The sequence below is a fragment of the Zeus faber genome (genome assembly GCF_960531495.2).
Source record: "Zeus faber genome assembly, chromosome: 6".
In the NCBI taxonomy this organism is placed as follows: Eukaryota; Metazoa; Chordata; class Actinopteri; order Zeiformes; family Zeidae; genus Zeus; species Zeus faber.
In genome coordinates, this window is record NC_137201.1 from 9548053 (window position 1) to 9561015 (window position 12963).

General features: G+C 46.2%; 1 protein-coding gene across 1 annotated transcript; it reads right to left on the reverse strand.

Moving 5' to 3' along the window:
- Nucleotides 1-156: 156 nt before the first annotated feature.
- dyrk4 (dual-specificity tyrosine-(Y)-phosphorylation regulated kinase 4) lies at nucleotides 157-11652 on the reverse strand (the record flags this gene model as incomplete). The annotated part of the gene is made up of 14 exons (XM_080002389.1): nucleotides 11427-11652; nucleotides 8723-8806; nucleotides 7183-7326; nucleotides 6865-7015; nucleotides 6589-6752; nucleotides 5277-5413; nucleotides 3274-3414; nucleotides 2408-2546; nucleotides 1733-1814; nucleotides 1456-1628; nucleotides 1281-1341; nucleotides 1056-1185; nucleotides 766-944; nucleotides 157-404 (listed from the first exon to the last, which is right to left on the reverse strand). Exons 1-14 carry the CDS (start codon nucleotides 11448-11450, stop codon nucleotides 157-159), a joined length of 1857 nt encoding a protein of 618 aa, XP_079858515.1. The 5' UTR covers nucleotides 11451-11652.
- Nucleotides 11653-12963: the final 1311 nt, after the last annotated feature.

The window sequence follows — 12963 nt, forward strand, 5'->3', positions numbered from 1 at the left end:
ACTTCTCTAAAGCAAGTAAATCAGGAGGATAGGAGTACACGATAAATGGAGAACGTCATGATAAAGCTAATCCACGTCAATAACCACACAGTCCTGTTTGACTGGTGATGAATCCTCCACTCCCATTACCCGTGGAGCAACACCCCTCCCACACCCTCAGATGATGGGGGGCAGACACCGGGACGACGCCTCCTGCCGCTGGACGTCCTGCTGGGGCTGGAGGATGATGTGGACGGGCCGGGCTCCGTCTCCGCTCAGCTGCGCGGTCCCAGTCTCGCACACCTCCTCCTCGGCCGAGGCCCCGATGGGCCGCAGGCGCTCGGCGGGGGCCGCTTTCCCCCGCGTGGTTGAGCCGTCTCTCTTGTTGAGCCTGTCGCTGCTGCTGCCCTCTGAGCTGAGCCTCTCTGCCGGGTCACGTAAGCACAAGGCATGGCACAGTGAATATGCTGAAGTTTGTCAACTCCAAATAATGTCCTTAGTAAGTAAATGTGACAAATAGAGTATGTCGATTGTGTGATTGCCATAGATGTGTTAGGGTTAGCATTTTATTTGTTTTCAGGGGAGTATTCCCTTTACTGTAGTTGTTAGATAGATAGATAGATAGCAAGAGAGATAGAGAGAGAGAGCGATAGAGAGAGATAGAGATAGATAGATTGTAGACTGGAGGAGCTATGAGGGAGAATGATAAAGCGGTGTCATGGCCGTGGGAAATCAGAAATCACAAAAAAAAAGGAAAGTCAGGAAGATCCTGAATCAAGATCCTACCCGGCCTGCTGCTGAATTGTTTGCGATTATTGTGTTCACTGTTTTCTGTGCTGCCTGAGCTCTCGGAGACTTTCTTCGTCGGCAGTCGGGTTTTTGTGCGGATTTTGTTGAAGTTGCCCTCAAGGACCCAGTCGTGCTGAATGCCCTCATCAGGAGTCATGCGCTTGGTCGGATCCCAACTAGAGAACAGGTGGATTGTAAGACTCTTATCATGCAGCATTAACCAATGCTTGTCAAACTAGATGTACATTTTGCTACCAAATGAGACGCTGATGCAAAAGGAGCATTACGTGAGGCAGCGCTTGATGAAGTCGAGGAACGGCGCGTCATTGGTTTTCAGCGCAGCAGAGAGCTCCTTGGAGTTGGGTTTCCTCTTCTTCCCCTTGCTGTTAGTGATGTTCCTGGGGTTTCCCTTCGAATCTGGAGGCAGTTGTCAAAAACAGCGGCGGGTTAGCACATCGGCCACTTACAGACCCAGCCTAATCATACATCATCATGCACGTGGATCCTCTCACCGTAGAACAACCTCCTCCTCGACGCCGTCTGCACAAAATCCTCTGGAGGCATTCCAAGAACCTGCCGGTAGCAATAACAACAAAATTCAACCAATGTTCAAAATTCAAGATCGCAGTTTTGGGAATAGGGGATCAACGACACCAACAGAAGCTCTTGGTTATGGGCGTGTCATACCTCCATCATGCAGGCTACCTGCTCCACCTCGCTCTCCCCGGGGAAGAGGGGGTAGCCTGTGTAGAGCTCGGCCAGGATGCAGCCCAGGCTCCACATGTCGATGGCCATGCTGTAGGGGTGGCCCAGGATCACCTCCGGGGAGCGGTAGAAGCGGCTCTGGATGTAGGTGTATACTAGAGAGGAGGGACGACGACAGAGCATTGTCACTTTCACTGGCCAAAGTCGCCTGAATATCTGAATATCTGAATATCGGCTTGGTTTCCATCCGGGCGCTCACCCCTCTGTTGTTCATAACAGCTCGACCCGAAGTCGACCACTTTGATGTTCCCTTGTCCTCTTTGAGACAAAAGAATGTTCTCCTGTTCATCCAGAGAAAAGCAAACATAGGAATAGTTAACGAGACATAAAGTCTGATGATAAAGCAGGAGATGACTCCACAAGGTGGAGTGATAGATAATGAGTTTTAACATGGGAATATAAAATCACAGTGGTCCATTCATTCTTATGGAGTAAGATTTAAGTGGCTTGTATAAAATAATGACGTTATTAATGTTAACATTGGATGTCACCATATTCACTATCAATGAATCTTTTTTATGCAAGTGAGTTGTGTATTTTCTTCTTTGCAAACACTATATAAAGGGAGTTTTAAATTCTCATTCATGGACATGTCCAGCTGAGCAAAATACAAACACGAGCCCTCTCATTTTCCCATATTTTGGGATTCAAAACTCAGACAGTTCATCCGGCTGCCACTAGGGATGTAGGATCCGACTGCTCTGATACGGATACGCATTCGGTGTGAAGCTCATTTAATTGTAGTTGTACTTTACAATCATTCAATTACAACATATTTGGGTAAACATTTAAATGTAAAATGTGTCCTAGCCTCCACCACTTTTTTTTCCCTGACAAAACTAAGAAAAATGGTCATCAATCCAAACGAACGTACCGGTTTGAGGTCGCAGTGGATGATCTTCTCCCTGTGCAGCATCTGGAGGCAGCGGAGCAGCGCGTGGGCGAAGCGTCGGATCAGCGCCAGACTGAAACCCTGGAAGTTGTTCTTCTTGATCAGCTCATACAGGTTCACCCTGTCGGAACATTAGCCCCATTACACTCCATTCCATTGGTGGTTACTAACTTTTAGTGCTGCTGCACACGGTTTCTTTTTTCACCTCGCCTGGCAACTCTTGCTCTGCAATGAGAAAGGATGTGGGTGCGATCTACTTGCAAATGAGCATAAACCTCTTTGGACGGTGTAACTGGAGCCTTCGCACCCCGAAGCAAGCTTGAGAAAGAGATAGGGGGGGCCCTAATCAAGGCCTTAACTAAGGGATTCAGTGACTGTAATGCTAGACAAGGCGACGGTCCAAAGCGTCCTCTAAGAGTCATTCAGCCTGAGCGCTTTACAGAGCTCCCTTCCCACAAATATGTTTCGAGCGTTACGGCAGCCCATGCACACTTCAACACGTGTCACAAGATCCACGGGCAAATCGCTCGGTGGCCCCGTTTGCTGGAGGTGAGGTGACTGAGCGATCAAACTGCGTTCTTGAACCAGGAGAGAAGTGGCTTACCTCTAATAACTTTGATCAATTATTCACTAATGTCTTTAAACACGCCAACAAAGCTCCTTTAATTGCCAACTAGAACACGTGTGAGTGCCTGTGTGTGTGTGTCTTCACCGCTGTAGATAAAGGCGAGGGATCACCATGGCCCCCTGCGGAGTCATATCGTGCGATGGTGTGCCTTGCGGGTGACCCTTTAAAGAGATTTTCGACAAACCCAAAAACTGACCATCAAAATTCACAAACGACTCACCCAAGGAGCTCAAAGGAGATGCAGAGGTGGTTGCGGAAGTAGAAGTACTCCTTCATGTGGATGACGTTGTGCAGGTTGTCCTTGTCTTTCCTCTTCACCGCATCCAGGATCTTCAGCTCCACCAGAGCTTGGTGATGGAACCTGGTCACAAAGAAATGAATAAAAAGGTGGTTTTGAAGGGAAAGATCATGCGTGGGATCACCAGGGTTGTTTCCCGTCCAGTCTGTATATTGTAAGGACAAAATGTGTCCAAGAAGCATCCACACTTCAGTCACAGTATTCAATTTGACATGCACTGACTGGGTTTGAAGTCCATTGGTCATGAAGACGCGATTCAATGAATTTTGGTCTCTGACTTGGCCCTGATAACACTATTGATCACTGAATTTACTAAGCCCTTGAACACACCTTTCAACTTAGACACTGAATAGACTTGGCAAAATCAGCGCAGTGTCAGAGTAGTGTAGTCTAATCATAGTAGAAGTAATGGTATTTCACTGGTTCATCTGGTTCTTTGGGTTAGGGTTATGGTGATGTTGACGGGTTAGTCGAACTTTTCACCCCAAAGTCAAACAAGTTAACTTGCTTCGCCATTGTCTCTTTACAGGTGCCTGTGCTCACCGGTGCACACGTGAGTCAACGCACGTGCACGTCTGGCTCCGACTGTAACAGCAATATCTAAATATCACTAATGAAACAGACTTATTTATCTTGGGGTGCACGTTGTTTTGTTTGCTGTCCCTATTTTTCTACCAGAGCGGATGCCACTCTTTAACGGCAACCGTTACTGCTGAGCCCTGTCAGGGCCCCGGTGATCTGCAGACTACGAAAAATGTAACTTAACCACGGGCCAGCTGTGCGTGCAAAGGCTCCGCCTGGGGGTTGCGGAGGATCGTGTGTCGGGCAAACATCTAGTGACCCTAATGATTTTGAACCAGGGTCAAATGTGACGTGTTGGAACACGATAGAAAGTTCATTCCATACATTCTATGAATCAAATCAGTCAATATGTTGACTACATCAATGCAGACTTTACAAATAGGCGAGAGTAATTTTAGTGGGTGATTTTAACTTGCATGTAAACGACTGTTTAGATTCTATAGTAGTGAAGTTCATCTTGTTAATAGTCTTAACTCTGTCACTCCTGTTAGAACCAGAAAACACACTCGGATGAAACCGCGCCAAGGTTTTCAGATGACACCCATGCGTTCAAACGGACCGGTACAAAACTTCAGCGCAGGTATGACAAAACGAGAGATTTCTCGCCTTGCCTGGGTCAAGGGTTTTAAGAAGTAGAAACGTGCGTAAAGGGTTCCGGTGGTAGGGTTAAATCCAATGCGCTGAGTTCCACCCGAGGTGGCAACACAACACCCACACCCTTCATAGATTCATTCAGGCCTCCACTAACTAAATTAATGATGAGCTACAAAATGCGCAGGGATAACATTTCACTGGGGAATTACAAATAAGGGGAATCATACATTTATTTTTATATGTGTGAATTGACGCGAACACGGTTCTCCATGTGCCCCGATCGCCGTGCCCTGCTCCTCCAAAGAAAACAAATAAAAACAGTGTGGGGACAGGGCACGGAGGAACGGGACACGACTCGTTAAGATTATGTTCTGTGCATCACGCATGGAGAGGGTGTGATCGGGGAGAGAGTCACGGAGAAAGTGTCCATAAGGAGACGTAAAAGAAAGTGGCCTACATCTGAAATAAAAACACATTGTTTTGGTGAGAGTGAGAGGGGCGGAGGCAAAAAGCTTTATTCGCGATTGTGTATCACTGCACTGCAAATACTTAAAATATGCTAAAACATCGGCCACTGTCTGCATTTGCATTGCTTTTTGTAGTGTACTACAGTGGTGAATACAGTATGTGACATTTCAACCAAGGATTAATAAAGCTTCATCTTATATCTTATAATCTTACTGTATATACAGTGGATTACTGTTAATGTATGCATTAATGTATTAATGTTGTAATAATTTTGTGTTTACCTTTTCTTATTGCGTATCATCTTGATGGCTACCATCTCGTTGGTCTTGTGGTCCAGACATTTTAGGACCTGACCAAAGGAGCCTTTCCCGATGACCTCCAACACCTCGAACCTGAAGGCAATGTGATCATGCAGCACCTGAAAAAACAAAATAGAAAGTTGTATGTGAAAACATTCCAAACAATATACACTTGATGATCGTTGACGTGAGATGCTCAACGGTAGCACTGTTCTTGTGTGTCGCATTCAATGGTAAGAGTCTCTCTGTCGGTCTGAGAAGGCTCAGAGTCCGACTAACATCCGAAATGCCTTTCAGGAGACCACACGGGCCTTTTTCCACCAGACATTGAGTCCGGTATCAATTTGGATTGGCGTCCCTGGTGACCCTCCTGTACAGCCAACAATTAACTGAGGCCAATGGGCTCACCGACCTACAAAAACATTAGACAGCCTCTCTGCAGAAAACCCCTCACGTGGATTCGACTGATTCGACTGTATCTGGCCGCTCCGCAGCAACATTTTGGTGGACCCATAACGGAAACACTTATCACAGATTTTTGGTGTGTTTTGAGCCAATAAGGTTTCATATAGCTTCAATGTAGCTTCCTGTTATGAACCAATCGGGTTTCGTCGGTTTTCGATGCAGTGTCACATTTTTTTACCAAGCTCCATATAAATTAGAAGGCGAACAGACAACTTGAGAAGATACATGAAAGCATAGGCCTTGATTCTGTGGGTGCTTCTGGGCCCGAGCACACGGGGGAAAAATGCACTTGATAGGCCGACTGTATATGCGCGCTGTTTTTATGGTGTGTATCATTAGTTCAACTTTTGATCTCCAGTACCTGTATATATTTTATGTGTGGTGTGTGGGTGTGTGTGTGTTGGTCGCTGTTCAAATCCTATGGTGCTGAAATGTGTGCGTTTCACTACTTTTTCCAAATCCGTTTTTTATTTTAGATATATTTTATTTTACTATTTCCATGTTGAACGACACAAAATAAAGCCCGTTTATAACGGGGTAAATACAGTATCTTACCCCCACCCCCAACTGTTTTGAGCACCCACCGGCAGAAACATAAATCGGCACCTATGCATGAAAGCAATGTTCAAAGCAATAATTGAGGTAAAATTACTCAAATGTATTTTTTCTATATTGCATTTAGCGCCAATGTGGAAAAGGTGCCGCTGCAATACTTAGAGGATGTGTTAGGTATTGCAAGCGCACTAACAGCACTTTATGCTTCCCTGGTTCCCCTGGTTCAATTTGGTAGGTTTCGGTCATCAATTATCAGTTCCCTTTAAAATATTACCCGTATGTAGCTTCCATGCTCGTCGTCATATCCTGAATTCTGGGGCGTGCCTAGGGAAGCGTCAATCTTCTGGGAGCCCAGGCCCAGGAACCAGACCTCTGAGTAGTCCATGATCTCCTCCTGCTCGAACTCGGTAATACGCTCCTGGAAGTTCTTCAGCGCCTCTGAGCCGGGCAGGGGGAGAAAAGGAAGACGTGAGCATGAAATGATGACTCAAAATGGATTCATTACGGAAGCCATTTTCTATTAATATTATATCCTTTCAAAGTATGTTACCTAGGGGGGACATCGGCAGCCTCTGTCCCTCATAGACTTTCTCCTTTTCCAGCTTGTTGCCGAGACTCTTGGTGGTCAGCGTGTCTGGCAGGTTCTCCTTCGCTGTTCCTAACCGCACGCCAAACTGCTGTGCAGGCTTAGGCCTCTCATCCTGTACCGGATTACACACACACACACACACACAGACACACAGACACACAGACACAAACACACACACACACACACACACAGTTCAGATTTCAAATATCAGGCATTTTGGTTTCAACGCAATTACATCTGGACAACGTCAGAGTTAACCTGGGTGGTACAGTGTCTCACCGGATAATTATTTGGGATGCCCTTATTGGCAATTTGTGGCAGGATGGTGTCAGACTGCAGATGTTGGTTTTTGGCATTGCTGACCATCACCTGGACCACGGGTGGCTCAATCTGAGGCAGTGTCCCCACTCCAGGACCAAACTTCTGTACCCGGAGAGAGAGAGAGAGCGAGAGAGAGAGAGAGAGAGAGAGAGAGAGAGACGAAGTGGAAACCCAACTAAATAAAATGAAATAGAATGAAGTAGAACACAGAGTAGTCCGACGAAGACAATTAGAGGATACAATTACACTGACTGAACCTGTTGATGGAGAGAATAACAACACATTTACCATAGTCAAAGGCTCAGACGGACAGAATGAGGGGTTAAAGATCGACCCCCTGGAGACACAATGAAGTTATTCGGATGTAGCTACACGCCGCCGCTCGCCTCTTTCGTTCGGTTCGGGGTGTTTGTTTCGAGCGGCTTACAGCTCGTCGGCCTTTCCGCGTGTTCTCTTTTCTCATGGCCATAGCCAGCGAGCTAGCTCCCTTCACATCCCTTCACAGCCCTCTCTGCACGCGGAGGCTCGGGTGACGGGGTAGCAGGGTAGCGGCAGGCTGGAATTACTGTTGAGGGCGAAGGAGATTGAAGGGGGGGACAAAAGCCCCACGCTCCGGGTCCTGACAGCGCCTGTCACCGTGGCATCTGTGTGTGGGGGGGGGGGTGAATGGCGCCTGCCCTACTCTTCACCTGCAGACGTACTGTGCCGTGCCGCTCGCTCGGCTAGCACAATCACACGTCTCATGGGCTCTGCCGTAACGAGCTGGGGCAAAACTACACCTCCATTACCGAGCCAAGTTCACTGGTAATTATTGGGGGATCCCGACGGGGGTGTATCTGGGTCAAGAAGGACATTTTCACACTGACTGTGATGGATTTCTTTTTTATTTCTGCTACACATTATAACCATGTGTAATAATGTGGTATCTGACCCATACCGTGCATCGTCTGAGCTTCCCTTGAGTCTCCTCGGGCAATACACTATAATAGGCATAGATTTAATTCTCAGATGCATGTTTTTTTGTATTTTATATAACAGCAGGGGGGGGGGGCTTAGCAGGCTAAAGATAACTCCAGTATTTCAGCTCACGTGTATGGGCTGCCACAGGCTCCGCCAGCTAATGCCACCTTACTAACGAATAGAGATAGGACTAAATATAGTCTGCAGCACCTGCCATAACAGGCAAAGGAAGTAAACACAGTGACGTGCCATGCACAACTGGGGGGAGCGCATGCTGCTTCACCAAGACACCCCTATAGCCTTTGCATTACTATTATAATTTAAAAAATTGTACTGTTAAAATTACCATAAGTGCTATTATTATTATTATCATTATCATTTCACTTATTATTACTATTTATTTTGTCTTACAGAGCCATTTCAAGCAGCAGTCAAAGCTGGGTCATCTGCTTTGAGGAAAGCGTTTTACAGAGGGAGTTTGGGGTTGTGGGCTCCACTTGCTACCTCGGACCTACAGGGGTGGAGGATCTTACTGTACCTGAGAGTAAGGACGGTTGGTTCCCAGACGGTTTGCCTCTGTTTGCAGTCTGTGGGGGTGAGGGAAAGCCTCTGGTCGAGATGACTGCAGGAGGAAATTAAAGGTATATGTGAAAAGAACGATACAATATCAATGAGGTGGTTCCCAAAACGTGGGAGCGAGGACACAAGTCTATTGTGGTCGTCCATTCGATGCAGCCCCCATCGCTGACAGAATTAAATCTTATCTGGGAGTCATCTTACATAAGGAAAGAGAATAACTACGCACCCAAAAAAACACACTGACTGTGGGGGCGGCCGAGAGGGGTTACAGCCAGATGAGCGGAAAAAAAAGAATAATTGCAGCATAATCCTGAAATAAATTACTGCTGCCTCGATAGTGCTCGAGAATGATTTCCCCGCAGTACCCTACATCCCCTTGTTCACCTTCTGGCGTGTGCACTGTGCAGATGCGTGTTGGTGGGGCGGACACGTGCACAGATCCTTTAGAATGGATGTGTTTGGTTGGTCGGTCAGGGGTGGGGGAGGGCGTAAGACTGTGTAAATGGTGTTCTAAATAATATTTAAAAAGAACCGCTGGTGTCTCCCTCCTGCCTGCTGCTCCTCATGGCAACAGAGTCGAGCTGCCACATGCCTTATTAATCAGCGCCTGAGCGTGTCGAATGTGGACAGCGTGACCATATGGGTGGAAAAAGGCTTAGGTGCTGAGGGAGGGGGGAGACGTTGGGTGAGGCTGGGCCTGGTGTGAAGCCGTTTACAGGTGCAACAGGGGTTTTAACGGAGGGCGTTGTAAGCCCCGCGAGGTCTGTTGACACCAAAGTGCAACCGTATTTGCAAAGTGGTTTGGAACGACTCCAGCTTGTACTGGTTGGTTGTTGGATATAGTGAAGCCAAATATTGTGACAAGTCCACTCCCCTGATTGACAAAACAAAACAATTCTGAGAAGATAACAAACCAGAGAAACTGTTCAATACTAATAATTCCACCAATCACTGGGGATTGTGAGCATTGGCTGTAGATGTGGGTCAAGGCTGCAGACCTGGCAACCCAACGTCATTCGTAAAGACCTGTAAGTAAATAAAGTCTTTCTAATTTGCACTGAGCCCTGAGTGGAAGCCCTGGGAGATCATAGCATGTGCAAGGATGCCAGTCCAACAGGAAGTGCTTAAGGTTAGCTCAAGACATGTGCCAATATCAATGAAGGAGTATCAATCTTGTAACGGGCGGTTTGTTTAACCTTTGGTATCAGCGTCACCCAGTCTATCCGTTCCTTGACAGTTCGGGGGGGTGGTGATAGCAGGGGGTGAGTTTGAGTGGATAGCATTTCATTGGTTTTTATAGGCGTGGGAGAACAGAAATGTGTGTGTGTGTGTGTGTGTGTAGGTGTGTGTGCGTGCATGTGTGCGTGCGTGTGTGCGTGCGTGTGTGTGCATGACTGAAACGACGGTACTCGCTGTGTACTGGTATTTAAGGTTTACAACTACTAACATGAAGCACTATTAATCACATACAGTATACATGCTGTGCTCAGCGCACGTGTGTGTGTCTTTGCAGGGAATCATGGATCTAGGGGTCTCTCCGCAGGGGGGTATAGGAGCTCTCCAACAGGCGTAGGAGGTTGGCTTCAGCTTATTAAGGTTTTAAAAGGTCACTTGGTCATAAGGTCAAAAAAGCAATAAAAGCTGGTGTAACTACTGGTAAACACCAACACACGTGCAGGGGGCCCCTGCAGTATTTGGAGTACACAACATAATGAATAAATACACGTCAACATCATTAATAAATACACATCCCATACGCATTCCAAGCAACATTAATGGTAGAGAGTTTCAATAGCCCCAAAGTGCTCCATTTGGTTGACTGGGATTTTCATTAAAGTAATGGATGCCATGATGATCCCCCGAGAGGCAGGGGTTACATTTATATGGGTAGCCATGTAAGGTGTGAAAAATACACCGCATATAGACTGAGCCACCGAATGTGTCAACACAACAACTACGAAAATAAATCCTGGAATAGATCTTATTTTTCATCACGACTTGGCACTAAAAAAACCGGTTAAAGGCCCCGGGGGTGAGCGTAGGGGAAAGCGCAGCCAAGAGCGACAAAGTAAAAGTGGGATTCAAAGACAAGGCCAAGATTCTCCTGAGTGGAAATGGTGATAAAAAAAAAAAAAAATTAAATATAGTCATAATAATAATAATAATAATAATAATAATTATTATTATTATTATTATTATTATTATTAATTGTTATTATTATTATTATTATAAAAAGTGGAATTGAAAGATTGGGAGAGGATTTCCCTGAATGGATTCGTGACAAATGATAGTCAGTATGGATGGACAGTAATAACCGCAATGACGATACAACTGATCAAATCAAATCAAATAAATAAATACATAAATAAATAAACTTAATAAATAAATTGGTAAAACGATGACAAAGTCATAAAAGTGGAATTCAAAGATTGGGACAGGACTCCCCTGAGGGGAGGGGGGGGATACGTTCAATTAGAATCTTAGGACTGCACAACATGAACACGACAACGAAATGGAGCCTATTTCTCTTCACGATGTCAACGTCCGCTCCCTTTTCTCCTCATGCAAATCTATTAGGTTTTTGTTCTAGTTAAAAAAAAAAAAAAAGATCGATTTAGAAGAAAAAAAAAATTAAAATAACTATAATTCAACAATCGCCTCACCTTATTATTGATTTCTGGCAACATGCTGTCTCGGGTCGGTGTAGATCTGCAGATAGAAAGTCGCGGGTCCGATCGCCTGCGAGAGCGGTCTACAAAATCCAAGTGAAAAGCGGGCTCCAGAGCATAGCGTCCAGCTGCAGATCCCTCGGGCCACCTGAGACGAGAGGCGGGGAGACGGAGAGACGGAACAACCTCCACGGCCCCCGCGGCGGGGAAGGGGGGCGAGACCTCCAGCGAAGTGAGCAGACCTGCGCCCACCAGCGGAGCCTTAAAGAGCCCAGCCCGCCGCCCGGCTCCGCATGGTTGGTCAGCAGCAGATTACCGAGCCCGCCAGCTGCCCCCTGTCCGCTCTGGGGCCACCTGTTCAGGTTCCGACAGCCGGCGCTCCCAGATATAGATCTGGTTTGGCTCCGTCCGCGCGTGTCGTCACGCACCGCACGCACTCAGGGGTGATGCCGCCGCGGAGCGCGCGCGCGCTCCACGCAGTCGCGTGCACGACGAACCATCCGCTCGGACGACGACCTAGTGATGCTTTATGTCGTCGTCGTCAAGTGTATATTAAGTGTATATCGTCGCGATCGAGACGTGTCGACACGTCGGGATGGACGATTTGGGGGCGCGGGGGGGGGGGGGGGGTTCCCCCAGACGGGAAATCTACCATGAAATCTTCCCACAGCGCGATGGCGATATCCTGTTACGAACCGTCACGAAACGTCACAAAACGTCACAAACCCAGAGAAACTGCGCTTGAAGTTATGACCTCTATAGGGCACTTGACTTTCAGTGTGAAATGTGAGCTTGTTTTGATGAACATCTGTTTTCATCTGTTCATCTGTTCATCTGTTCATCTGTTTTTAGTGGCATTTGAACCATTTTCACAGCACACCTGGTGAGCCCTCATGGGGATTGAAAAACTTAACTAAAGATGGTAATTTTTTGTTGATATTTGCCAGCTTTTGTCAATTTAAGTTAGATGAAAACTCCAGTGACTGATTTTTTTTTTTTTTTTACCTTTTTTTGCCCTAATTTATTTATTTGTTTGTTTGTTTGTTTATTTATTTATTTAATCATTAATATTATGACTATTATTATTATAATTATTATTGGTGGAGGTCTCTTTAGAACCGGGATGTCTCAGACGTCTTGTCGTTTAAGTTTGATCAATTTTGATCTACATTTGTCTTAATTTGATTCATCTCAGGCGCTTGGGCGCTTTGTGACGTCATCCGAAGTTATAAGTTACAAGTCCAAGCTTTGTCTCTGGGAACTCATTGGCATCCAGCCACTTGCAAGCACAACACCCAGACAGACAATTTGATCCGACGCTGCATTTAAGTGAAACTCAGAACACTGTAATTTGGGCTGCGTTTAACAAAACCCCCAAAAACTATAATCATTCGATGAAGACGTTTTCGGACCGAAGAAAGTTCTCAGAACCTTTGGAGGAACCGGCCCTTTCATTTGCGTCCACAATACATGATCCAGGAACGATCGTAATTGTTAAAACACTGTTCTTGAGGGACATTTCAACTGAACA